This window comes from Polypterus senegalus, chromosome 3 (genome assembly GCF_016835505.1).
Source record: "Polypterus senegalus isolate Bchr_013 chromosome 3, ASM1683550v1, whole genome shotgun sequence".
Taxonomy (NCBI): Eukaryota; Metazoa; Chordata; class Cladistia; order Polypteriformes; family Polypteridae; genus Polypterus; species Polypterus senegalus.
The window spans coordinates 64,417,763-64,443,283 of record NC_053156.1 but is presented as its reverse complement, the minus strand read 5'-3'; the positions used below and the strand labels follow the sequence as shown (position 1 = coordinate 64,443,283).

At 36.7% G+C, this 25,521-nt stretch overlaps 1 protein-coding gene across 3 annotated transcripts in view; it reads left to right on the top strand.

Annotated features, from left to right (window-relative positions):
- The first annotated feature begins 264 nt into the window (after nucleotides 1–264).
- The window catches only part of ap4m1 (adaptor related protein complex 4 subunit mu 1), a 50,197-nt gene continuing 24,940 nt past the window's right edge, over nucleotides 265–25,521 (top strand). Inside the window, exons 1-9 of one of the 3 annotated variants that reach the window (XM_039747370.1) lie at nucleotides 265–423; nucleotides 2,339–2,446; nucleotides 6,308–6,370; nucleotides 9,828–9,913; nucleotides 18,768–18,874; nucleotides 20,561–20,657; nucleotides 22,095–22,205; nucleotides 24,172–24,252; nucleotides 24,347–24,409. In XM_039747370.1, coding sequence (XP_039603304.1) covers nucleotides 6,313–6,370; nucleotides 9,828–9,913; nucleotides 18,768–18,874; nucleotides 20,561–20,657; nucleotides 22,095–22,205; nucleotides 24,172–24,252; nucleotides 24,347–24,409 — 603 coding nt within the window. In that variant the 5' untranslated portion in view covers nucleotides 265–423; nucleotides 2,339–2,446; nucleotides 6,308–6,312. Of the gene's footprint in view, nucleotides 424–2,338; nucleotides 2,447–6,307; nucleotides 6,371–9,045; nucleotides 9,109–9,827; nucleotides 9,914–18,767; nucleotides 18,875–20,560; nucleotides 20,658–22,094; nucleotides 22,206–24,171; nucleotides 24,253–24,346; nucleotides 24,410–25,521 lie in introns of those variants that run through there. The other 2 variants (XM_039747373.1, XM_039747371.1) reach the window with 2 other exon arrangements.

The following is a 25,521-nucleotide window of genomic DNA, read 5'->3' as shown; positions in this document are numbered from 1 at the left end:
CACTTTAAAAATACATCAAATCGCCTGGAGGTGTGCAGTACAGGAGGCGCAGAAAGTATAAAGAATCTATACATTGTATAAAAAAAAATTTCCAGCTTGAATACTGAGTTTTATCCATTGTATCGCCTTTAAAAACATCATTCAACTGACAAAACCCAAACTGACAGTTCAATGTGAATATGCTCGCAATGCCCGCCCCTAACATGAGGTAAGCAGAAGATTTCTCGGCGGATTCTCATTGGAAGAGTCCAGCAGACAGTCACTTGATTGGTCCGTAGCGAACTTTTAAGGTTTTTTTTTTTTGTCTTGCGCTTCATCGGGTATGTCGATGCTGTGACTGTGTTTATACATCAACATTCCCGGTTGTATTCGTAATTCAGACCGCGGATTTTTGGGCCTACTGCGACAGAGACAATAACTGATGTAAGGTGTTTCAATATATTTCGATATATATATTTTAATGTTACATAATAATTTAAGAAGCGGTATAGTGTGGATTGTGTTGGCCTGAATAAATATCTGTAATTCTTGTACAAGTTATCCGTACTAATCCTACTTAAAATTCATTCATTCTAATATGTGCCTCTCCTTTTAACTACTGGAATAATGATTACGGCGCAGTTATACGCAAACATGGACACAGTAAAAGCTTTACAAGTTAAACTACTTAACATCTGCAGATTACTTATTAACGTTACCGAGTCAAGTTTTATAATGGGGGTCAAACCAATCCCCCACTTCACGAATTGTACACCCGATATTGAGAAGACGACATCATACTATGTACAGAAAAGACAGCTCGGCTGGCACAAACTAATGTTCACTGAAATTAGAAAGTGAGCCATCCTACGGCAATGCCCGACATAACCAGAATGTTTTGTTCAACTCAGTCAGACACATAATTGCAGGATGTCATATTACAACGATACAAGTTTAAAATTGTTTCAGTGCTGTGAAACGAGACGTCAAGCCAAATGGCACCTTGTATGGCGAACCATAAAGATTAAAATATGCAAGCTTTCGAGGCAACTCAGGCCCCTTCTTCAGGCAAGATGTAATTCTACTTGTCGTCTCAGTACATCTATAATGACTAACACGGTACGACACCCTAGTACTTCAGTGCTGTGAAACTAAAGCCAGACAGTACTTTCTCATAACTCGCTCACAAATGCAGTCTTTCCTAGTCCTAATATGTATTCGTGAAAAAAATGACCCGAATTTACACAGTAGGGAATTGAAAGCAAGAATTTGAAAGGAGTCACTATGCAGTCAGCTGGGAAATATAAGTGGGAACAAAATGAAAAAAAAAAATTTAGGTGTGTTGTATAATCTTTGCAGTGTAGATTGCTGTTGTGCAGGTATTGATTTATGTGGCATCCAGATGTGTCCTTATTAACCTGTATATTACAAGGAAAATGACTTATAAAAGTGGTGCCAAAGTAAATTTTATATTGTGTCTTTATTGGGACAGTGCTACAGTCCACTTCCCACATCTCTGAATTGGATATGCAGGAGATGGATGGTTAAGGTAGAACCATGCTAAGCAATGCGCTACCATGTTGTCAAAAATGGTGTATTCTAATTAACTTCGGTATCAAAGTTAAACTCATTCAGCCTATACTGTATAATAATGTCAACTTCCTTACTGATAAGGCCACATTACTTGCCTGTTTTGGCCAAATACTGTAGATTCCAAGAAGATGCCATTCACTTGTTTTACCTGTTCATCTGTTTTCTGCTTTGCTGATCCGATTTAGGGTTATAGGGTGTGAGTGCCTAGCACTGTTTATTATATTGTGTCAGCAGGGTAGTGTACTGCACTCTTGCTAATGGGTGAGACAGCGGTCACAGCATCTTTTTTTGAAAACAAGTATGTTTAGAAGCTGTCTTTTTTTTTAATCTCAGAGCAATATTGACTACAGTTTTGTTCAATCCTTGTAATCTAAGTTGGAATAAAAATGTAGTTTAAGGCTGACATTAGAAAACTTCACTGTAGGCTGAATCATGATGATTACTGAACATCATCACAATTTCAGTTAAGAAAAAAAAAGAAAAACCTGCTGATGCAAGATAATAATGGAATTTTTTTTACTTCTGATATCTGGGAAGATGAATGTAGACTACCCATTTCTAACAGGAATTTATTAAAACTCATTTTGGTAAATACTAATTCTGTTCCTCTGACTAATTAACTTTACATAATGTCATTTTTTTCCGGCAGCAGTGTCATTACGAGATGTAGTGTTAGAATGAATTGTGGCATTTTGTGCTTTTAAATATGCACCTTTCATACTTCCTATTATATGCTATTCTAAAAACATTATGCTGCTGTCTACAGGTAAGAAGAAATGTCACAACAAGGAGGGTTTCCTCCAGTCATGTGGGACAAACATTTGAATTTCTTGTTGAGAAGTCGTTGAGTTCACTTTGAAAGACTGGCACAAAAGTAGGTTATATTGTATATTTTATTTGTTTTCATTATATTACAGAGTCTGATGATAGCGCCTAGGGGTATACAACATTGTCCATTACATCACACTCAAATTCTAGTGTTATGTTTTGTCTTTCTTGTGTTTTGGATTAAGTGTGTCTGTGAAGGTGACAGGACACTTTGAATTGTAATGCATCTTTGGGAATCTGGGATAAAGACTCACAAAACCATGGAGAGAAAGTGAAAACTCTATATGGAGAAAAACCAGATGTGGCATTCAAACCCAGGATCTTTGAGACAACAGAGTTTCCACTTTGCTACTTGCTGCTTAAATTGTTTCACTCTTTACACATGCAGTGAATGTTTACATTTTTTACATTTAGAGCAAAGATTGGTTAAGTGACTTTTTCAGGTTCACACCAGGCCCGGTTTTAGGTATTATGGGGACCTTGGCGAAAGGGGGGTCCAGGGGCACCCTGAGGGGGGCAGAGCCCCCCTGGAAGCTCTGCAAAATGCGTGAAAATTAGACCAAGGAGCCGTTTTCTTGTAACGTTACAAGGTCATCACCCTGCGTCCTTTTTTCGCCCAGAGTAGTTAGCTGCTACAATTTAGCCAGTTTGAACTGTTTCCATTGGGCACCACGTGGCGGTATGTAGCTAAGCCCAGCTTAGTTTTTTGGTATTTTTTCTTTTTTTAGTTTTTTTGTTCTTTTTTATTTTTTGGGATATTTGAAACTTTTGGAATGTTTGAGAAATGATAATTTTCTGGGTTAATACTTAATTCTTATTCTAAACATGCGAGGGGAGGGGCGGCCGGGGGCCTGGCCGCCGTCGATCCGGGGCACCCCAGACGCCGGGGCCCTAGGCGGTCGCCTACTTCGCCTATGCTTAAGGTCGGACCTGTTCACACAGGTGGTCGGAGGTGGGAAGTCAACCAACAAATTTCTGGTTTAAAGTCCAGTTTCTTAGCTGCTACAACACACTGCCTATTAAGTGCTATATTATTCAGCCTAGTAAAACTGTTATACAAGAGGATTCAATATTTATTAGCCCATTCATTGTGATAACGACTGTGATGACCAGAATCAATCTTTGTAGCATTGTGTACAATAAAGGGCCAGCATTCCCAAAAGAGCAAACTTATTCATAAAGGCACTGTTTGGCGATGTCAGTTAAATTAGCACTGACATCCTTGGGATATGGAAGAAAAACCAGAGCACTACAAATGAAGTCCTTGAAGATAAAGTGGAAATGTTCAGCACCACACAATCAAATGGGTAGGCTGGTACTGGACTCTAGTATCCTGGAGCTGTGAGGCACCAGAAGCAACCACTGCATCACAGTGTCTCCATGAAATCATTATAATTTGTAGTAAACCAAGAGGTTTCATTCTCAGTTCTTTATTGATCCCACTGTACATGCTTCAAGTGATTCAGTTATTTAAGTAAAACAATCCCAGCATTTATTTTTAATACAACAACATTCACAGTTGGCACCGTTACTGTTGAAAGCACAAATGATTACAGAATTACACAATAATGCAAGTTAGCATAGCAGATTACGTAATGCTTATTATGGAAGCTCATTGTAGAAAGAGTGTATCAGTCCATTGTTAGGACCATCCAGTCCATCCAGATGAATACCCCTTGATGGTATTCATCTGGGCTTGCCAGTTAAGCCCAAGCAAATTTGTTTACTTGGAAGTCAAACTATTGTATTGTATTAAATGAAAGTAATACAAGTAATACAATAGGCAGAGTAGTGGCTCTGAGGCTAGGGATCTGCACTGGCAATCGGGAGGTTGCCGGTTCGAATCCCGTAAATGCCTAAAAGGGACTCTTCTGTGTTGGGCCCTTGACCTGCAATTGCTGAGCACTTTGAGTAGTGAGAAAAATGCTATATAAATGCAAAGAATTATTATTATTATTATGTATTGCACTGTTTGAAACATTCCTTCTCGTTCCTTGTGACCCAAATGGAATAGTCCAACCAAAATTTATTTTTATGTCTGTTGCTTACCCCCAGTTGCTTATCATGATGCAGATAAATACGTTTCACCTCATGTTTTTATGGAAAGTGGAGATCACGAAATTCCTTCATAGAAATTATTTCCGCAGCCTTTCCCAGATCCTTGGGATTAATAAAGTGGCAGCCTTTCCAGCAGCTCCGTATTTGTGAATTTCCCCTTGGGATTAATAAAGTATCTATCTATCTATCTATCTATCTATCTATCTATCTATCTATCTATCTATCTATCTTGTATGACCTTCAATGGAGAAGTATATTAAAAAAAATCTCAAATGACTCATTTTGCATAATCCAAGTGTTAGCTTCCAATATCCCAAATAAATGTATTTTAGCTAGAATATTATTAAATACACAAGTTCCAGAAAATTATCTCATGCACAAGAGAGGTGTTTATTAAAACATGATCAAACTATTTTATAGAAGACCTGCTTTCCTTTTATAGTAATAGTTTTTAACTATTGATGACACATCATCTCTCAGTACTTGGACTCATTAAATTCCTACTGTGTGGAGCTTGTACTTCTCATGACTTGGTAGCTTTTCCTCCCACATTCCAATGGTGTGGCATTTATCTTATTAGAAATATGGCATTGCCAAACTCACTTAATACTTACAATGTCGTCATATTGTGACCCAATGCTGTGTCTTATGGGTCTTTGTTAACATGATTCTGACAACCCCTTTTAGATGTCGTGGACATTACATTTTTCGTTCCAAACCTATTTTATATTGATTCACCATATTAATTTGTTGTACTGATAATCCTCATTTTTAGAACAGATGACATTTAGGAGCCTTTTTGTTGAACAGGTTACATTTAAGGCACATTTACGAGATTCAAACACAAAAAGTGGTCATATTTGATCCAAAGACTTTGTAAGGTTTAATCTAACAGTTTAGGGTTGCAGAGGCCAGAGCTTAACCTAGCAGCATCATGTGCAAGTTAGGAACCATTCCTGGACAAAGCACCAGTCCATCACAATTTGACTGGAGACCGTTAATGTAAAGTTGCTAGTGATTGTGTGGCTTGAGAAGGACTGGCATCCCATCTAGGGCTGTTGTTGGTGTTTTGCCCATTGCTGCTGGGTTCAGTATGAATTTCATTCAACACAATTGTTAGGCATTATGCATAGAAGACTAGTTATGCCAGTAGGCATATTCTCTTTCACCTCTGAGAGGTACTGCTACTTGAATACTGTATGTGACTTCACATATTCAGTCTTTTCTCCAGTTTCAAAGATACAGCATTCATTGTTTAATGGAGATTCATTCATCTGGGATATGTGTATCACACCACACTGACTCTCTGTTTGGAGTTCAAAATTGATTTTCCCCCAACAGACAAACCACATTAATCTTATCAAGAGTATCCTTAAAGAGAGGTCACAAGATAGGAAGTACACAGCACCATTCTAAATATATATGAGTGATAATGTTGCTTGCAGTAATACAACTGTAAAATCAATATGCTAATCTGAATATTTTGCAGTTTTTTTGTAGATAATATTATTTATATTATACAGTATATACTGTATATTTTTTACATACTATAATAGGTGACTGAAAGCAAACTGCATGGATAACCCTTCTTCAACTCATCTTCTGCATCTATGTCTCCTCCAGCATGTTACATTATTATTTTCACTTTTATTTTTTTTTTTGTCACAGCTGTGAATTCAGTTGTCTACATGAAAAGCATCATCTGCATTGTTTTCCAAACTGTCATGTTTCTACAAGATATGTGACAACCCTGCCATCTAAAAACTGTAGTACTCTGAATACCTGCTTTTGATGTTTCACTGAAATTTCATGAGTCACACTTATTTTTTCCTATTTCTTTTTTTTAAAGCAATCATGATCCTGCAAGTGTTTCTTCTGTCTTCCAAAGGTGACCACCTCATCTACAAGGACTGTATCCTTGAATATTAATCAGCGTTCTAATATGTCTCCTTGAATCCTGTTTAGTAATAAATCATTAGGTTTGTTTTTGTAAAAAGACCGTGCAGCTTCGAAAGGGAACATTCATTTAAAATGTTTTGTACCAGGTAATTGATCTAATTATAACATCTCATTGCTTAACATTTAAATAAAATTATTTATTAAGATGCAGGAAATGATAAAATAAATATTCTTATATTTTCTGTGAAAGAAAGCCAGCAATAAACCATCTCCATTTTTTAAATAAAACTCAGTATCATAATTTTCCTTTTCTCAGAAACAAGTCTCACTACGTACTTGACACAATACAGAGATAAAAGCTATAGAAACACCATGAATGAAGTCTGTCTGGAATTAGAAAGACACAAGAATATTAGATTAAACGAACTTTGTTTCGGTAAAAACTATTGTATTGTATTAAATGAAAGTAATACAAGTAATACAATAGGCAGAGTAGTGGCTCTGAGGCTAGGGATCTGCACTGGCAATCGGAGGTTGCCGTTCGAACTCCGTGAATGCCTAAAAGGGACTCTTCTGTGTTGGGCCCTTGACCTGCAATTGCTGAGCACTTTGAGTAGTGAGAAAAATGCTATATAAATGCAAAGAATTTATTATTATTATTATGTATTGCACTGTTTGAAACATTCCTTCTCGTTCCTTGTGACCCAAATGGAATAGTCCAACCAAAATTTATTTTTATGTCTGTTGCTTACCCCCAGTTGCTTATCATGATGCAGATAAATACGTTTCACCTCATGTTTTTATGGAAAGTGGAGATCACGAAATTCCTTCATAGAAATTATTTCCGGCGCCGCATCCGAGTGGCAGCCTTTCCAGCAGCTCCGTATTTGTGAATTTCCCCTTGGGATTAATAAAGTATCTATCTATCTATCTATCTATCTATCTATCTATCTATCTATCTATCTATCTATCTATCTATCTATCTATCTATCTATCTATCTATCTATCTATCTATCTATCTATCTATCTATCTATCTATCTATCTATCTATCTATCTATCTATCTATCTTGTATGACCTTCAATGGAGAAGTATATTAAAAAAAATCTCAAATGACTCATTTTGCATAATCCAAGTGTTAGCTTCCAATATCCCAAATAAATGTATTTTAGCTAGAATATTATTAAATACACAAGTTCCAGAAAATTATCTCATGCACAAGAGAGGTGTTTATTAAAACATGATCAAACTATTTTATAGAAGACCTGCTTTCCTTTTATAGTAATAGTTTTTAACTATTGATGACACATCATCTCTCAGTACTTGGACTCATTAAATTCCTACTGTGTGGAGCTTGTACTTCTCATGACTTGGTAGCTTTTCCTCCCACATTCCAATGGTGTGGCATTTATCTTATTAGAAATATGGCATTGCCAAACTCACTTAATACTTACAATGTCGTCATATTGTGACCCAATGCTGTGTCTTATGGGTCTTTGTTAACATGATTCTGACAACCCCTTTTAGATGTCGTGGACATTACATTTTTCGTTCCAAACCTATTTTATATTGATTCACCATATTAATTTGTTGTACTGATAATCCTCATTTTTAGAACAGATGACATTTAGGAGCCTTTTTGTTGAACAGGTTACATTTAAGGCACATTTACGAGATTCAAACACAAAAAGTGGTCATATTTGATCCAAAGACTTTGTAAGGTTTAATCTAACAGTTTAGGGTTGCAGAGGCCAGAGCTTAACCTAGCAGCATCATGTGCAAGTTAGGAACCATTCCTGGACAAAGCACCAGTCCATCACAATTTGACTGGAGACCGTTAATGTAAAGTTGCTAGTGATTGTGTGGCTTGAGAAGGACTGGCATCCCATCTAGGGCTGTTGTTGGTGTTTTGCCCATTGCTGCTGGGTTCAGTATGAATTTCATTCAACACAATTGTTAGGCATTATGCATAGAAGACTAGTTATGCCAGTAGGCATATTCTCTTTCACCTCTGAGAGGTACTGCTACTTGAATACTGTATGTGACTTCACATATTGTCTTTTCTCCAGTTTCAAAGATACAGCATTCATTGTTTAATGGAGATTCATTCATCTGGGATATGTGTATCACACCACACTGACTCTCTGTTTGGAGTTCAAAATTGATTTTCCCCCAACAGACAAACCACATTAATCTTATCAAGAGTATCCTTAAAGAGAGGTCACAAGATAGGAAGTACACAGCACCATTCTAAATATATATGAGTGATAATGTTGCTTGCAGTAATACAACTGTAAAATCAATATGCTAATCTGAATATTTTGCAGTTTTTTTGTAGATAATATTATTTATATTATACAGTATATACTGTATATTTTTTACATACTATAATAGGTGACTGAAAGCAAACTGCATGGATAACCCTTCTTCAACTCATCTTCTGCATCTATGTCTCCTCCAGCATGTTACATTATTATTTTCACTTTTATTTTTTTTTTTGTCACAGCTGTGAATTCAGTTGTCTACATGAAAAGCATCATCTGCATTGTTTTCCAAACTGTCATGTTTCTACAAGATATGTGACAACCCTGCCATCTAAAAACTGTAGTACTCTGAATACCTGCTTTTGATGTTTCACTGAAATTTCATGAGTCACACTTATTTTTTCCTATTTCTTTTTTTTTTAAAGCAATCATGATCCTGCAAGTGTTTCTTCTGTCTTCCAAAGGTGACCACCTCATCTACAAGGACTGTATCCTTGAATATTAATCAGCGTTCTAATATGTCTCCTTGAATCCTGTTTAGTAATAAATCATTAGGTTTGTTTTTGTAAAAAGACCGTGCAGCTTCGAAAGGGAACATTCATTTAAAATGTTTTGTACCAGGTAATTGATCTAATTATAACATCTCATTGCTTAACATTTAAATAAAATTATTTATTAAGATGCAGGAAATGATAAAATAAATATTCTTATATTTTCTGTGAAAGAAAGCCAGCAATAAACCATCTCCATTTTTTAAATAAAACTCAGTATCATAATTTTCCTTTTCTCAGAAACAAGTCTCACTACGTACTTGACACAATACAGAGATAAAAGCTATAGAAACACCATGAATGAAGTCTGTCTGAAAAAAGAATATTTAGGTATAATTTGAGTGTATCATCTCCAAGTTGTAATTAAGTGTTAGGGAATGTAAGATGCATTTTATCTGATATTATAAACTGTATGATTTGCTGTTATGTTATTAATTGAAAGAAAATTCCTTGGTGTAACTTTTCCCCATAATATATAGTATTCCATTTTTAGTTCTCTGTAGAAAACCAATGCAGCACAGGGCTCACTGTTTAAAATAAAGTTTTACCTTTTGATTTACATGTATATTTATAAATGTGTCCTCTGACTGGAGTCTGAAGTTAGAAAAAAATAGCTTTTAACTATTTGAATCATTCCATAACTTTTTCTCTGTCAGTCCGGGGTGAAACAGATGCCAGCATCATCAATATTTTCTATGAAAAGGTGGTGGCACTGCCAGGAGATCAGCCCCCCATTGTCATGGTAAAAATTTCAAAAGTTCATTTGTAAAATAGTGTTCTGTAGAGGTTGCGATTTTTTTTTACAGACTAGAGATTTGAGATTGAAATACTTAAGATTAGATAGAAACTTTACATAAAAATTGACAAAGATAGAGCTCACACATAAAAGTGAAATGAGAATATATTGTATTAAAGATGCAAGACATATTTGTATACATTGTCATTCTTTTTTATCTGGAAGAGCACAAAGCCCTGACTTATAAGTAAACATTCACTTACATATTTATTTTAAAAAGAGATATGAGCTGAGGCAAAACTCTCAATTTACTGGTTGATCTATGTCTTCACCTCTGGTCATGAACATTGGGTAGTGACCGAAAATACTAGATTGCAGAAATAAGCTTCCTTTGCAGGGTGTCTGGACTCAGCCTTAAAGATAGGATGAAGAGTGTAGACATTCAGAAGGCGCTCACAGTAGAGTCGATACTCCTCCACATTAAAAGGACTGAAATGAGATGGTTTGTACATCTGATTAGGATGCCTCCTGGGTGAAGTGTTTTGGGCATGTCTAATCCGGAGGAAACCTCAGGGAGGACCCAGGACATGCTGGAGAGATTATATCTTTCAGCTGGGTTCGGAATGCCTTGGTATTACCCTGGAGGATTTGAGTTGTTCAGGAGGAAGGATGTCTGTGCTTAGCCTACTGCCTCTGCGACCCAAACCCTGATAAGCAGCAGAAATTGGGTGGATGAATAGATAGATTTATAGGCAATCTTCTTTTTTTTTTTTTTTTTTATTTATTAATTTTATTACAATCAATACATAGCAATCACGTTTTTACAAAAAAAAAAGAATTATGCTAAGAACAGATCGATCCCCACCCTTGAGAGAGAGAGCAAGCCAAACGGTGTAAAATTTAAGGCTTTTAAAAATACCTAAATCAACAAATTCTCTGTGCTTTATAAAATCATTTCAAAATATTACTGATTAGATCCTGCCATGTTTTGAAAAAAGTCTGCACAGATCCTCTAACTGAGTATTTGATTTTTTCCAATTTTAAATAATATAACACATCAGTTTCCCACTGACTTAAAAGAGGAGAGTTTGGGTTCTTCCAGTTTATCAGAATAAGTCTGCGTGCCAAAAGTGTAGTGAATGCAATCACAATTTGTTTGTCTTTCTCCACTTTAAGACCCTCTGGAAGAACCCCAAACACAGCTGTTAATGGGTTAGGAGGGATTGTGAGTCCAAGACTGTCTGAGAGGTAATTAAAAATTTTTGTCCAGAATAATGTTAATTTGGAGCAGGCCCAGAACATGTGACCTAGTGAGGCTGGAGCTAATTTGCAGCGCTCACAGGTTGGATCATGCCCTGGAAACATTTTGGAGAGTTTTAGTCGAGACAGATGTGCTCGATATATAATTTTGAGTTGTATAATTGTATGCTTTGCACATATGGAGCTCGAGTGAATTCTCTGCATTGCTACTTTCCACTCCTTTTCTGATATATTAATTGAGAGATCATTTTCCCAGTGTCCTCTTGGATCTTTGAAAGGAAGGGATTGTAAAAGGATTTTATATATTGTAGAGATGGAGTCTAACTCCTTGAAATTGAGCAATAATTTTTCCAGCGTGGATGAGGGTGCAAGATGAGGAAAATCTGGAAGGTTCTGTTTAACAAAGTTCCTGATTTGAAGATAGTGAAAGAAATTTGTAGCTGGAATGTTAAATTTGGAATGTAATTGTTCATAGGATGCAAAGACGTTGTCTATATAAAGATCTCTAAGCAAGTTAATTCCAAATTTTTCCAGATATTAAAACTGCACATGTTTGTGAGGGTTGAAAGAGGTGGTTCTTTTGCAGGGTGCCACAGAAAGAAGCTTCTCCGTCTTAAAATGCTTTCTACATTGGTTCCAGATTCTAAGTGAGTGGAGCACAATTGTTATTAGTGTATTGCCGATAACGTGTGTTTATTGGAGCACAAAGCAAGGAATACAAAGAAGTACTGCAGGATTTTACTTCTATTGCGGTCCATGCCTGTGTATGTTCTTCTATTTGTGTCCAGGTTCTTATCGACTGTATATTTGCGCCCAGTAATAAAACTGGAAGTTAGGTAGAGCCATGCCGCCTTCTGCCTTTTGTCTTTGTAGGGTCGCTCTTTGATGCGTGGATGTTTAGAATTCCAAATAAATGAGGTTATTGTTGAATCTAATTGCTTAAAGAACGATTTATTAATGTATATTGGTATGTTTTGAAATAAAAAAAGGAGCTTAGGAAGAATATTCATCTTAACAGTGTTAATTCTTCCAGCTAGTGTGAGATGAAGGGTTGACCATCTATGCAAGTCTTGTTTAATTTTTTCCATGCAGACGATAAATTTTGTTGATAAAGAGCTTTATGTTTACTTGTGATGTTTACCCCGAGGTATTTAAACTGTTCTGCAATGATAAAAGGAAGGGTGTCTAATCTAATATTATATGCTTGAATTCACCGAAAGAGTACACTTTTATTCAGATTAATTCTGAGACCAGAGAGCTTTTGAAATTCTGTGAGTGCTGCTAAGACTGCAGGCACAGAATTTTCTGGGTCCGATATATACAGTACCATGTCATCTGCATATAATGAGATTTTCTGTTCCAGTCCTTCTCTGCTAATCCCCTTTATCTGATCAGTATTTCGACAATGTATTGCCAGTGGTTCAATGGCAATTGCAAACAGCAGTGGTGACAAAGGGCATCCTTGTCTTGTGCCACGCTCTAGTTTCAATGCTTTTTCTGCATCCAATGATAATAATATTTCTGGGGTGTTTGATTTAGTTGGTGAGTATATTACATTAAACAGGCGTCAAGATTTGAAGATAAGTGTCGGCCCCTAATAAATCCAGTTTGGTCTTGTGATATTACTGAGGGGAGCACTTTCTCCATCCTTCTAGCTATGATTTTAGAGAGTATTTTAACGTCGTTATTCAGAAGTGAAATTGGTCTGTATGATGCACATTGTAATAAGTCCTTATTTTGTTTTGGAAAGACAGTGATTAGTGCTTGGCTTAAAGGTTTGTGGAAGAGATTGGTTATCTCTGGCTTCTGTAAATGTTGCTAATAGGAGGGAGCTAGCTGAGCGGAGAATTTCTTGTAAAACTCTGCAGGGTAGCCGCCAGGGCCTGCTGCTTTTCCACCTTGGAGTGACTTTATAGCATCCAGTAATTCTGATAATGACAGAGGTTTATCGAGCTCCTCCACACTAATAGCGCCAATTTGTGGTATCTGTAATTTATCCAGAAATGCATTAGATTGTATATTGTCTTCTTTAAACTCAGTAGTATATAGGGATTTATAGTAGTCTCTAAAAGTGTACATTATATTTTTGTGTTCATGATTTTATCTCCGTTCGTGTTAGTAATTACCGAGATTGCGCTATGCATATCTTGCTTGTGAATTTGTTGCGCTAAAAGCTTATTAGCTTTCTCCATGTTCATAATAATGATGTCTGGATTTGTAAATTAGTTGTTCGGTTTCTTTAGTTGTCAAGAGGTTTAATTCTGAATGTAGAGCCTGCCTCCTCTTATGTAGAGTCTCGCTTGGTAGTCTGGCATGTTCTTCATCTATTTTAGTAATTTCGCTTTTATCTCTGCTACTTTCTTCGCTCGGATTTATTTCTGTGGGAAAGATATGAGATAATCTGTCCTCTTAAGAAGGCCTTAAGAGTTTCCCAGAGTATTCCTGCAGAGATCTCAAGGGATGTATTTGTCTCTAGAAAGAATTCAATTTGTTTGGATATAAATTCAGTACAATTCTCGCCAGCTAATAGAAGCGGATTGAGACGCCATCTGCGGGTGAGTGTATGGGGCTAAGTAATTTCAGCTCCAAGATCATCGGAGCATGGTCTGAAATAACAATAGCATCGTATTTACAAGATTTAATCTTAGGCAAGAAGTTATTATCTATAAAGAAGTAATCAATCCTTGAGTAGCAATGATGTACTGGTGAGTAGAAAGAATATGTTCTTGAATTTGGGTTTAAAACCTCCAGGGATCTGATAAGTTGTGATCAGTTATAAACTTTGTAATTATCTTTGCGGTGTTAGTTGCGTTCCCCTGTGGAGGAAGTCTTATCTAAAAGTGGATTTAGAACACAATTAAAGTCCCCAGCCATTATAAGTTTATGAGTGTTCAGATTGGGAATGGATGCAAATAAATTTTGTATAAATTCCTTATCATCAACATTAGGTGCATAAACATTTATCAAAATCATTTTACAGTTAGATAAGTCTCCCATGACCATCACATATCTCCCTTCAGGATCCAATACTACATCTGATGCTACAAATGGTACTGTTCTATGTATGAGAATTCCCACCCTCTAGTTTTCTTTGTAAAACTAGAATGGAACATTTGGCCAGTCCAGTCTTTTGCAGCCGGAACTGATCCTTACTTAGTAAGTGGGTTTCCTGTAAAAATACTATTTTAGCATTTAGACCTGTTAGGTGAGAAAGTACTTTCTTTCTCTTTAATTCGTGATTCAGGCCTTTAACATTCCAGCTTACGAAGTTAACTGTCCCATCATGGAGACACTGATTCTGAGTTTTTGGTGTCATATTATAGTCTTAACTGGAAGTGAAATAGTTTAGGTCTTAATTTCCTATTCCCCCAAGAGTTGTTGCCATGCAGCTTATTATTACGCTGATAGTTATAATTATAAAGATTGAGATGATAGATTAGATATAGATCAAGCCTGCTCTCTTCTCTTCCCCTTAACCCCCACCCTCCCTTTTTGCCTCCCCAGGTGAGGCTAAAACCCACTTCATGCAGTCCCAGTCCTCTGACATACCCAGAGACAGAGCACGCCCAAAGCACATCAAGCCCCCATGCAGTGGCGCTTTAAGGTTAAAAGATAGAGATATCTGTTACCAATATAGTCTTTAAAAGAGGAAAAAGAAAAAAAAAAAAAAAAGAAAAGAATTTTGCACTTTATATATATATATATATATATATATATATATATATATATATATATATATATATATATATATATATATATATATATATATATATATATATATATATATATATATATATATATATATATATATATACATATACATACATACATACATATACACATACACATATACAGTCATGTGAAAAAATTAGGACACCCTTTGAAAGCATGTGGTTTTTTGTAACATTTTTAATAAATGGTTATTTCATCTCCGCTTCAACAATACAGAGAGATTAAAGTAATCCAACTAAACAAAGAAAACTGAAGAAAAGTCTTTTCAAGATCTTCTGTAAATGTCATTCTACAAAAATGCCTATTCTAACTGAGGAAAAGATAGGACACCCTTGCCCCTAATAGCTAGTGTTACCTCCTTTGGCTGAAATAACTGCAGTGAGACGGTTCTTGTAGCCATCTACCAGTCTTCGACATCGGTCTGAGGAAATTTTACCCCACTCCTCAATGCAGAACTTTTTCAGCTGTGAGATGTTTTAGGGGTTTCTTGCACGTACAGCCCTTTTCAAGTCACCCCACAGCATCTCAATGGGATTCAAATCTGGACTTTGACTTGGCCATTCCAGGACTCTCCATTTCTTCTTTTTCAGCCAATCTTTGGTTGATTTACTAGTATGTTTTGGGTCATTGTCATGTTGCATGGTCCAGTTCCGCTTCAGCTTTAATTTTCTAACTGATGGTCTCACATGTTCTTCAAGCACCTTCTGATACACAGTAGAATTCATCGTGGATTCTATGATGGTGAGCTGACCAGGTCCTGCTGCAGCAAAGCAGCCCCAAACCATGACACTTCCACCTCCATGCTTCACAGTTGGTATGAGGTTCTTTTCTTGGAATGCTGTGTTTGGTTTACGCCAAACATGTCCTCTGCTGTTGTGTCCAAATAATTCAATTTTGGACTCATCTGTCCAAAGAACATTATTCCAGAAGTCCTGGTCTTTGTCAACTTTATCTCTGGCAAATGTCAGTCTGGCCTCGATGTTTCTCTTGGAAAGCAAAGGTTTCCTCCTTGCACACCTCCCATGCAAGTTAAACTTGTACAGTCTCTTTCTGATTGTAGAGGCATGTACTTCTACATCAACAGTAGCCAGAGCCTGCTGTAGTTCTCGAGATGACACTTTAGGGTTTTGAGACCTCTTTAGCATCTTGCGGTCTGCTCTTGGGGTGAACTTGCTGGGGCGACCAGTCCTGGGCATGTTGGCAGTTGTTTTGAAAGCCCTCCACTTGTAGACTATCTTCCGGACAGTGGAATGGCTGATTTCAAAATCTTTGAGATCTTTTAAATCCCTTCCCAGACTCATAGGCTGCTACAATCTTTTTCTGAAGTCCTCTGACAGCTCTTTTGTTCTCACCATGGTGCTCACTCTCACTTCAACAGTCAGGAGCACACCAAACTAAATGTCTGAGGTTTAAATAGGGCAAGCCTCATTCAACATGCAGAGTAACGATCTACTAATTATGTGCACCTGGTGTGATATACCTGTGTGAGATCTGAGCCAATTTAAGAGGGAATACATGTGAGGGTGTCCTATCTTTTCCTCAGTTAGAATAGGCATTTTGTAGAATGACATTTACAGAAGATCTTGAAAAGACTTTTCTTCAGTTTTCTTTGTTTAGTTGGATTACTTTAATCTCTGTATTGTTGAAACGGAGATGAAATAACCATTTATTAAAAATGTTACAAAAAACCACATGCTTTCAAAGGGTGTCCTAATTTTTTCACATGACTGTACATATAATCTTCATCAATTTTAGTGCATTAAGATGATATCCCCAGATAATAAACCCAGGTGATGGTGTTAAAGATGTGTCCAAAACAAGCATAACAAGTCTTAATGCAGTAATAGCAATAACAGCAAACCAAGGGTATGATATTGAACAGTCTCATTTAGGGTACACATGAAATAATTAGAAAAGAAAAAGAGGAGGAAAACGTAATTAAGCACAATAAAACATAAACATTTAGCCCTAGTAATACTAAGTAATGATAAGTAATAAGTAAGTAATAATAATATAAGAATATGAGAATATATGCTGATAAAAACCCGTATTTTAAAAACAAATAGATCAGACAGTAGATTATTAATCCTAGCTTTATCATTTACCGCCATGACTCACAATTATGTATCAGAATAGTCCCGGATCAGCTTTCTTAACTCATTTTCTGCCTCCTCCTTGCTAGCTTAAAACATAGAAATGACCCTGCCATTCCACTTTCAGTTTTGCCGGATACAGGAGGCCGATTTGACATTGGCTTGCCGTAGCCGCTGTTTAATATTATAGAAGGCGGCGCTTAATAGCTGTTGCTGGAGAGAAGTCAGGGAAGACGCTAATGTGGCAATCTTCATATATAATATCTTCCTTTTTTTTCCTGAGGAGTTCCATCACCTCTAACTTAAATGATAATCGTTCAAAACGAACTATAAAAGATCTTGGTCGGGTCTGACGGTGTTTGATCCTGCGACGCGTAAGCTGCTGCTATCTCAGATTCTGCTTTAAAGTCGCCCCCGATTATTTTAGAAAAAAGTTCAGTTGCGAATGTCACCGGTTTAAACTTTCTCGATTCTCCGCAGGCCTTCAATTCTGACATTATACCTTCTATTCCCATCTTCTAAAGCAGCCAGTCTGTCTCCAAGTTTTTCTCCGAGTTTTTTACATTCCGAACTGACATTTACTGCTCTTTCCTCGGCACTGGCAGCTAGATGTTCGCTATTTCGATCCGATTCGTGAATGTCTCACTAAGATGCTCCAATCGATCAGCAAGCGTGCTCAGTTTAACCGAGTTTTTCTCAATGCGCTCTTCAATTTTACCCAGCACCTGTCGAAGTTCAAGTTGTACCTCTTGACGCAGCCTTTCATTTGCCTGTTGGAATTCCTGTCGCAGCCTTTCATTTGCCTGTTGGATTTCCTGTTTTAATTCCTGTTTCAGTCTCTCATGTGCCTTTGCCGTTGCTTTCTCATTAGCCTTCTCGCTTTTCTTTATATCTTGCCTGAGCTCAGCGAGCAACACTTTCAGTTCAGATAGCTCAAATGTGCCTTCTTGTGCCGTAGATGAAGCAGCAGACTCTGCTGAAGCCGGTGTCCCCGCTGCTCCAGTCCCGCGTAATTGCGTAGCTGAAGCCGCGGACCTCCCGGCCTTTTCCAGTTTCAGGTAATCCTCTCCAATCGGCGAGCTATCCACATCTGCACTCACGATCGCACCTTCGCTCCCCTTTTCGCTCTCAGCCGGCGACGATGTAGCGGACCGTGGTCCTGAGGAGTCTGTACTTTCACCCATCTGATCCAGGTCTGCCTCTGAGAGGCCGTATTTTGAACTAGGGCTTGCTGATCGCAGCTTGGATGTAGCTTTAGTCTTCGATTCTTTCGGACCCCCCTTCTTGTTGGCCATGTTTATATGTGTTTACATATACTGTAGCGGTCCCTCTCGGGTTGAATAAATACAGGATATCTCAGAATAATAAGCAAATAATATGAAAAATAGCACCACTGCTAGCGGAGCTCCACTTCAGACGTCCATCTCTCGCATCGGACGAGACAATCTTCTAAACTACCTCGTGCTGTCTAATTTTGATAATTTCCTGCCAACTGAATTCTGAATTTTAAAAAATGGGGTAGCACAGTTTAAATGGGTAGGATTACAGTTATGTAAAAGATGGCGATAAAGACCTGTTGTTCTAGAGTGCTGCTCTGTAGAACAGTGGTGGCAGATATGCCAGTCTAGATTTGTAAGTTTGCACAATCGTACATAGGCATCAACACTTAGCAGTTATGTATTTAAGTGATTAAAAAATGAGTTTTTTTAAAAATTTATTTATTTAGGCAGTGTCTGATACATGTTCATTCCTCATGACTATTATTTGTCTTCCAGTACCATGATGGACTGCACTTGATTCACATTCGACAAGGGGGTCTGTATTTTGTGGCAACAAGCAAGTCAAACCTTTCCCCATTCACAGTCATAGAGTTTTTAAATAGGTAATAACAAATTTAAGTGTAATTCTTTTGTTTCTAATGTTGCTTGACTTCTTTCTAATGTGAGAACATCTAGCTACTGGTGATGGTTCCTCCAATGCCACATGGTAAGAAGCATACAATTTCAAAATATGTCTAGCTTTTAGTTAGTTTTTTTGTATTGTTTTAAACATAATAATATTCTATTATTATGTGTTGTTTGTATTTAAAACAAGTTGAAGTGTGAAACTGTTAGTTCAATACTGTCCAACTGATAACTGAACTGTGAGGATAAAGGTACCAAGGGGTGAACTTGTACAGTCATACAAAAACCTGAAGAGGAATTTGAACCCAGTCTCCTGGAGCCGTGAAGAAGCAGCTGAAGTGCTAACCACTGTGTCTCTGTATTGTCCTTTTTTCTATGTGTCTGTTTTAGTTAAGATCAAAACTTGTATTTTTAACATTTCTTTTTATTGTAAATTTGTGTATCCTTTTTGTACCTTTCAGGGTGAGTACCATCACAAAGCATATTAGAAAACAAAAAATGACAATATACACAGAACAATACTCAGGATAATAAACCCAAACAGCAAATATAAAAGACCAAGTCTTATTTTTCATCACAATTAAGCATAACAAGTTCCGTAGTCAAAACAAGGATCGTGTTATTATATTACAGGAAACATTTATTGCTTTTACAATTGTTTGAGTTTTCTTTTTTTAATTTGTTCTGCTGTTTCCTTATTTTCTAATTGTATAATGATTTCTCTAGATTGTGCATTGTTACTAAATGGCAAATAAGTTATATTTTTGACCAGATGTCATTTGATGATCAGGAAATAGTTAACAATACAGTTTAAAAGCAGGTTTGAGAGGTGAATTGCATTTGGGGCCAGCAAAACTGCAGAAAACCAGTCCAAAACAGCAGAGAGAACGAGAGAGAGAGACTGAGATCAGCAAAGTAGCAATCAGTCGATTAAAGAAAGTAACCCAGAGACCCACTGTGGATTTTGGAGGTTACTGTGAATGGGGCAATATGGGTGGATCAGATGCATATTAGGATGCAAGGAGGTAAACCGAAGACACAATAATTTAAAGGTCTGGCAACTCTAGTGAGGAACAGTCTTGAAGGTTTGCTTAGTGATAACAGTGCTAAAAACGTTTAATTAAACAAAGAAGATGCACTACCAAAAATGCCATGTTCATGTACAGTACACAGATTCAAGAATGTCTTTCTATTGTACAATATGAAGCAGACAAGGAAGGAAAAAAAAATTAGCAATGGCACAAACGTTTGTTGCAAGAAAGAATTAGAAGTAAACAGGAATGCTTGTGGTGAAGTTTCTCACCTAGGGAAAATAGTGACAGTTACATCCTGTAAGGAGGAGAAAATTCATATTAATAATTTGTAACATATGGATGTTTACCAGAGTATGAAAGAGCCCTAAAATATTTGTCATTCTCTTTGGCTCCTGTGTAATAGCTAGTGAGAAAACTTAAACCCGAGCTCTATTACACTATTGAGCCCAAACTGGAAATTGCCTAAACAGGAGAACTTTGAAGACTAGATAAAAGGTATGTCTGTTGAGGAATGATGGACCTTAGAAGGTGTGTGGCTCCTTACACAGGGGGTTGACATTTGTGAATGGAAAATACAGTCTTTAAAAGAAGCCAGTGTGACAAGCCCTAATTGTTCTTTATTGATTTCAGGCTTGCTGCCCTCATTAAGGATTATTGTGGTGCACTGTCTGAAAAAACTGTTCGCATGAACTTTGCACTCATTTATGAGCTGCTGGATGAGATGATGGTATGTAACACAAAGGGAAAAATTGGTGAATTATGATCTTGGAAAATTATATCACACTAACAACAAGGATAGAAGGGTCTTTGTGTATTGATCTAGTGTCATCTACTTGTATGTGCAGTTTTTAGTGAGAGTGGGCTCTTCAACTATGCCATTTCTGGCAATGCCAGCAAGAGGCAGGCTTTGACACCAATAGCCACTGTTTTTACTTAAATATTCTGGTAGGCCTGTAGGCTCTACATTTCTATGCTTTCTTAAAATCTTTGTTAATTGTGAAATCTGTCAAAACATTGTATTTTATGGTTTGGAATCATCAGATGTGTTTATAGTCATGGGAAACTACCTTGTATTGTGTTATACAGTAGATTGTAGTGTACTTGTGTGTTAGGTGATCGGTTCACAAGAATGGTAAATGCCAAATGATTCCGAACACTCTGAGTTTTAACTTCTCTGAGAACACTGTTAGCTTGAGTTTGAGTTTTCTTCTTCACTGTTAATGACAGAACTTCTGCCACCTTGAATTTTCCTCAGTTTTATTTCTGTTCTCTTATACTAAATTCCAGTTGGGAAACAGTTATTTTATTTTATTTATATAATGTACATCTTTTTTATTGTTTTGTGGATAGGTTATTTAACATAGCTAGCTATATTTTATTTTTATTAGCAAATCTGTAGAGTTGGTATGGGTGTGTATCCTGACTTATAACATTTAATCTGATTCTAAGTATGTGAAATGACATTTGTATTTGTGCCTAATTGTGCCTGACAAGATTACATTCATAGTTAGAAAAGGGTGTAGCACATTAGAGAAACTTTGATATGCATTTCCTGCAAAGTCATGTGTAATAGGAATTGCTTTGCACTTATACTGAGATTCTTTGTTTTAACAGATGACTGTTGTGTATGGTTAATGTTTATTTTGTGCAAGAAAACTAGTTGCATTTTCAACAGTATCGGACATATACTTGTATATACTGCATCATGAATTTTATGGGACAGATGTTTTCAGAATTTTTGTAAAACTAAATTATGATCAGAGGAAAAAAATATAAAATACCCTATATTATTATCCCTTATATATCAATCAGTCTTTGATTTATAAACTGTTTTATTTTTCAGAAAGTGTGCCATCAGATGGTACTTTACAAAGAACACCAGAATTCGGCTCACTTTAAATTAACCAAATCTTTACATCTAAAAAGCAAAATCTCAGTTACACAATCACGGCCAAAAGGAACATGGAAAACTTGATAAATACAGTAAAAATAAGTTGGACATGTTTACCTTTAGTATGTAAGAGAGCTAGAGCTGTTTAACGTAATATAACAATGAGAGATAGTAACTTCTGCTTCAGCTGCATTTAGACATATTGCTAGAATTTTTTTTGTTATAGTTGGATATATCAAGACATAAGATTTGTCTTGTTCTTTTATCTTGCAGGATTATGGATATGTACAGACTACTTCAACGGATATCTTAAAGAACTTCATTCAGACGGAAGCTGTGACCTCTAAGCCATTCAGCCTCTTTGACCTCAGTAATGTGGGCCTGGTATGATTTGTTACTAGTTTTGTGTACAGCTAGCACAGCACTAAGGTTAGAGAAAGACGTACAAGCACTAGAACTGTCTGTAAACATTCATCACCCTTTGAAGCCTCATTTATTTTGAAGATATCACTACCAAGTCCAGTGAAAGAAAAAATACTTTTCTTTTGACAGTTTTATGATCATATTACTCCACTTTTTGAGAACTAGAAAATATAGAAACCTGAATGGAAATTATAAGACAGTAAAAAAGAACTAATGCTAGCACATTTGTCTCAGACAGTGATTCTGTAAAATACCAGTGCAAGAAGACGAGGCATTAAAGGTGAATTTTGATAGTTAGATATGCAGATTACTCTTTGTCTGTCTATCTATCTATCTATCTATCTATCTATCTATCTATCTATCTATCTATCTATCTATCTATCTCTGTCTGTCTGTCTGTCTGTCTGTCTGGAGAATTCATCGCTGAAGTGTAGTTCCATCTTCTGTAAACAAAGGTGAAGGTTGAGCATTTTAAAATGACACTGGCCTTTTATTTACAAAAATATTTTTAATAATGTCTACACATGACATTTTACTAAAATATTTGTAAATCATGTCTATTTGTGTGAAAATGTATTGCTATATTATAAAATGTATTGCTATGTTATTACAAGGTCATAAAAACTGATGACAACAGGACATTAGCCTAACATACCTCATTCAGTTCTTATTTACTCCAATTTTGCAAAAATATCAAGGCAACACTTAAATTTGTGCTGAATGCCATTGTCAGATATTATGGTAACATATTCCATGTATGTGTGATTTACTTGTATAAAAAACTGTTTTAGAACAATTGTTCAAATTGACCTTAACCACCTTTTATATGTGCCTGATGACTCCACCCCACCAAGAAATAAATATTATACAGAATGTATGCTATGGTTAAAATTCAGTTTCTTGGAGTTGTGAGGCAGTGGCAATAATTACTTTACTATTAAAATAACAATTAGGCAATGTTTGCCTAGATTGTTAAATAAAATGTTTACACCACCCATACTACTTATCATTTTCATTGGATTAAGGTCATTAACAGACTGTAGTATGGTGGTGTTCTTTCAATTTGACACAACAAATTTAAGAAATAATACGCTGTTTAATGCTAAAGCAAGTACATTCAATTCAAAATGTCTTACATTATGCTGTGTTTGAACAACACTGTCCTGTGTGTATAAAGCATATTGTACAAGGTGAATTTCTTTTTTTGGTTTGTCTTATTTCTCTGTTGTTTGCCTTTGCAACAGAGATATGCTTTTAACTGGAACTGGCAGCTTTATTACCAAAAAATCATCTTATGATTATCCCATAGCCTTATGGGAAAGTATTCAGTTACTTGGCATGTACATATGTTGAGACACACTCAAGCTACACCAGTTTGGGCTCCTTAAAGAACCTAACATGTACCTTTTGGATGAGGGTTCAAACCAGAGTATCTGAAGAAAACTCACATGGGCATAGGGAAAACATGCAGATTCCATGCGGAAAATTAACTGATCAGAGCTCAAATGCAGGTTTCTCAAGGTACAAGGTCAGCTATAACCTCTGCGCCAGTACATTGCCCATGAAAATGTGAAATAAAAAAAACAATATGAATATAAATAAATGATCTGAATCAAAGTGGTTATTGTACTTAATTGCATTCTAAAATAATTGGCAATTACATACTCATAGTGGCAACACTATAAATGAGAAAGTAATCATAAATAGCATTCATAGTAATTTAGACAGATGGTGTGAAATGAGCTGTGTGGTAAGATGCTTATTTAGGCCTTCATAAAGGATATGTTCATTTGCCACTTCCAGATAATCTTGGCAGAAATGCACCACTAAGACATGAAAACACTGCTTACCCATTATATTGGCCATTTTCATGCCTGTGAGATACAGTGGGCGGCTGATCTCTGATTTTTGTCTCCTCTTTCATCAGTTTGGTGCAGACACACAGCAGAGCAAAGTGGCACCGAGCACAGCGGCCAGCCGGCCAATGCTGACCACCAGGGGAGATCAAGTAAGTATGAAAGCTCCTCATCTTTAAAGTCTTTAGAAAAAAATGAAGTTACCTTCCTTGAGTATTTATTTGCTTTTTTCCCTTCTTGTTTAAGGGTAGTAAAAATGAAATTTTTGTGGATGTCATTGAGCGATTGACTGTTGTCATTGGATCTAATGTGAGTATCTATTATTGATGCTACAAGTGATAAAATGAAATAAAAGCTTTACATAGCAGTCATGTGAAAACATTAGGACACCCTTTGAAAGCATGTGGTTTTTGTAACATTTTTAATAAATGGTTATTTCATCTCCGTTTCAACAATACAGAGATTCAAGTAATCCAACTAAACAAAGAAAACTGAAGAAAAGTCTTTTCAAGATCTTCTGTAAATGTCATTCTACAAAATGCCTATTCTAACTGAGGAAAAAGATAGGACACCCTCACATGTATTCCCTCTTAAATTGGCTCAGATCTCACACAGGTATATCACACCAGGTGCACATAATTAGTAGATCGTTACTCTGCATGTTGAATGAGGCTTGCCCTATTTAAACCTCAGACATTTAGTTTGGTGTGCTCCTGACTGTTGAAGTGAGAGTGAGCACCATGGTGAGAACAAAAGAGCTGTCAGAGGACTTCAGAAAAAGATTGTAGCAGCCTATGAGTCTGGGAAGGGATTTAAAAGATCTCAAAAGATTTTGAAATCAGCCATTCCACTGTCCGGAAGATAGTCTACAAGTGGAGGGCTTTCAAAACAACTGCCAACATGCCCAGGACTGGTCAGCCCCAGCAAGTTCACCCCAAGAGCAGACCGCAAGATGCTAAAGAGGTCTCCAAAACCCTAAAGTGTCATCTCGAGAACTACAGCAGGCTCTGGCTACTGTTGATGTAGAAGTACATGCCTCTACAATCAGAAAGAGACTGTACAAGTTTAACTTGCATGGGAGGTGTGCAAGGAGGAAACCTTTGCTTTCCAAGAGAAACATCGAGGCCAGACTGACATTTGCCAGAGATAAAGTTGACAAAGACCAGGACTTCTGAATAATGTTCTTTGGACAGATGAGTCCAAAATTGAATTATTTGGACACAACAGCAGAGGACATGTTTGGCGTAAACCAAACACAGCATTCCAAGAAAAGAACCTCATACCAACTGTGAAGCATGGAGGTGGAAGTGTCATGGTTTGGGGCTGCTTTGCTGCAGCAGGACCTGGTCAGCTCACCATCATAGAATCCACGATGAATTCTACTGTGTATCAGAAGGTGCTTGAAGAACATGTGAGACCAT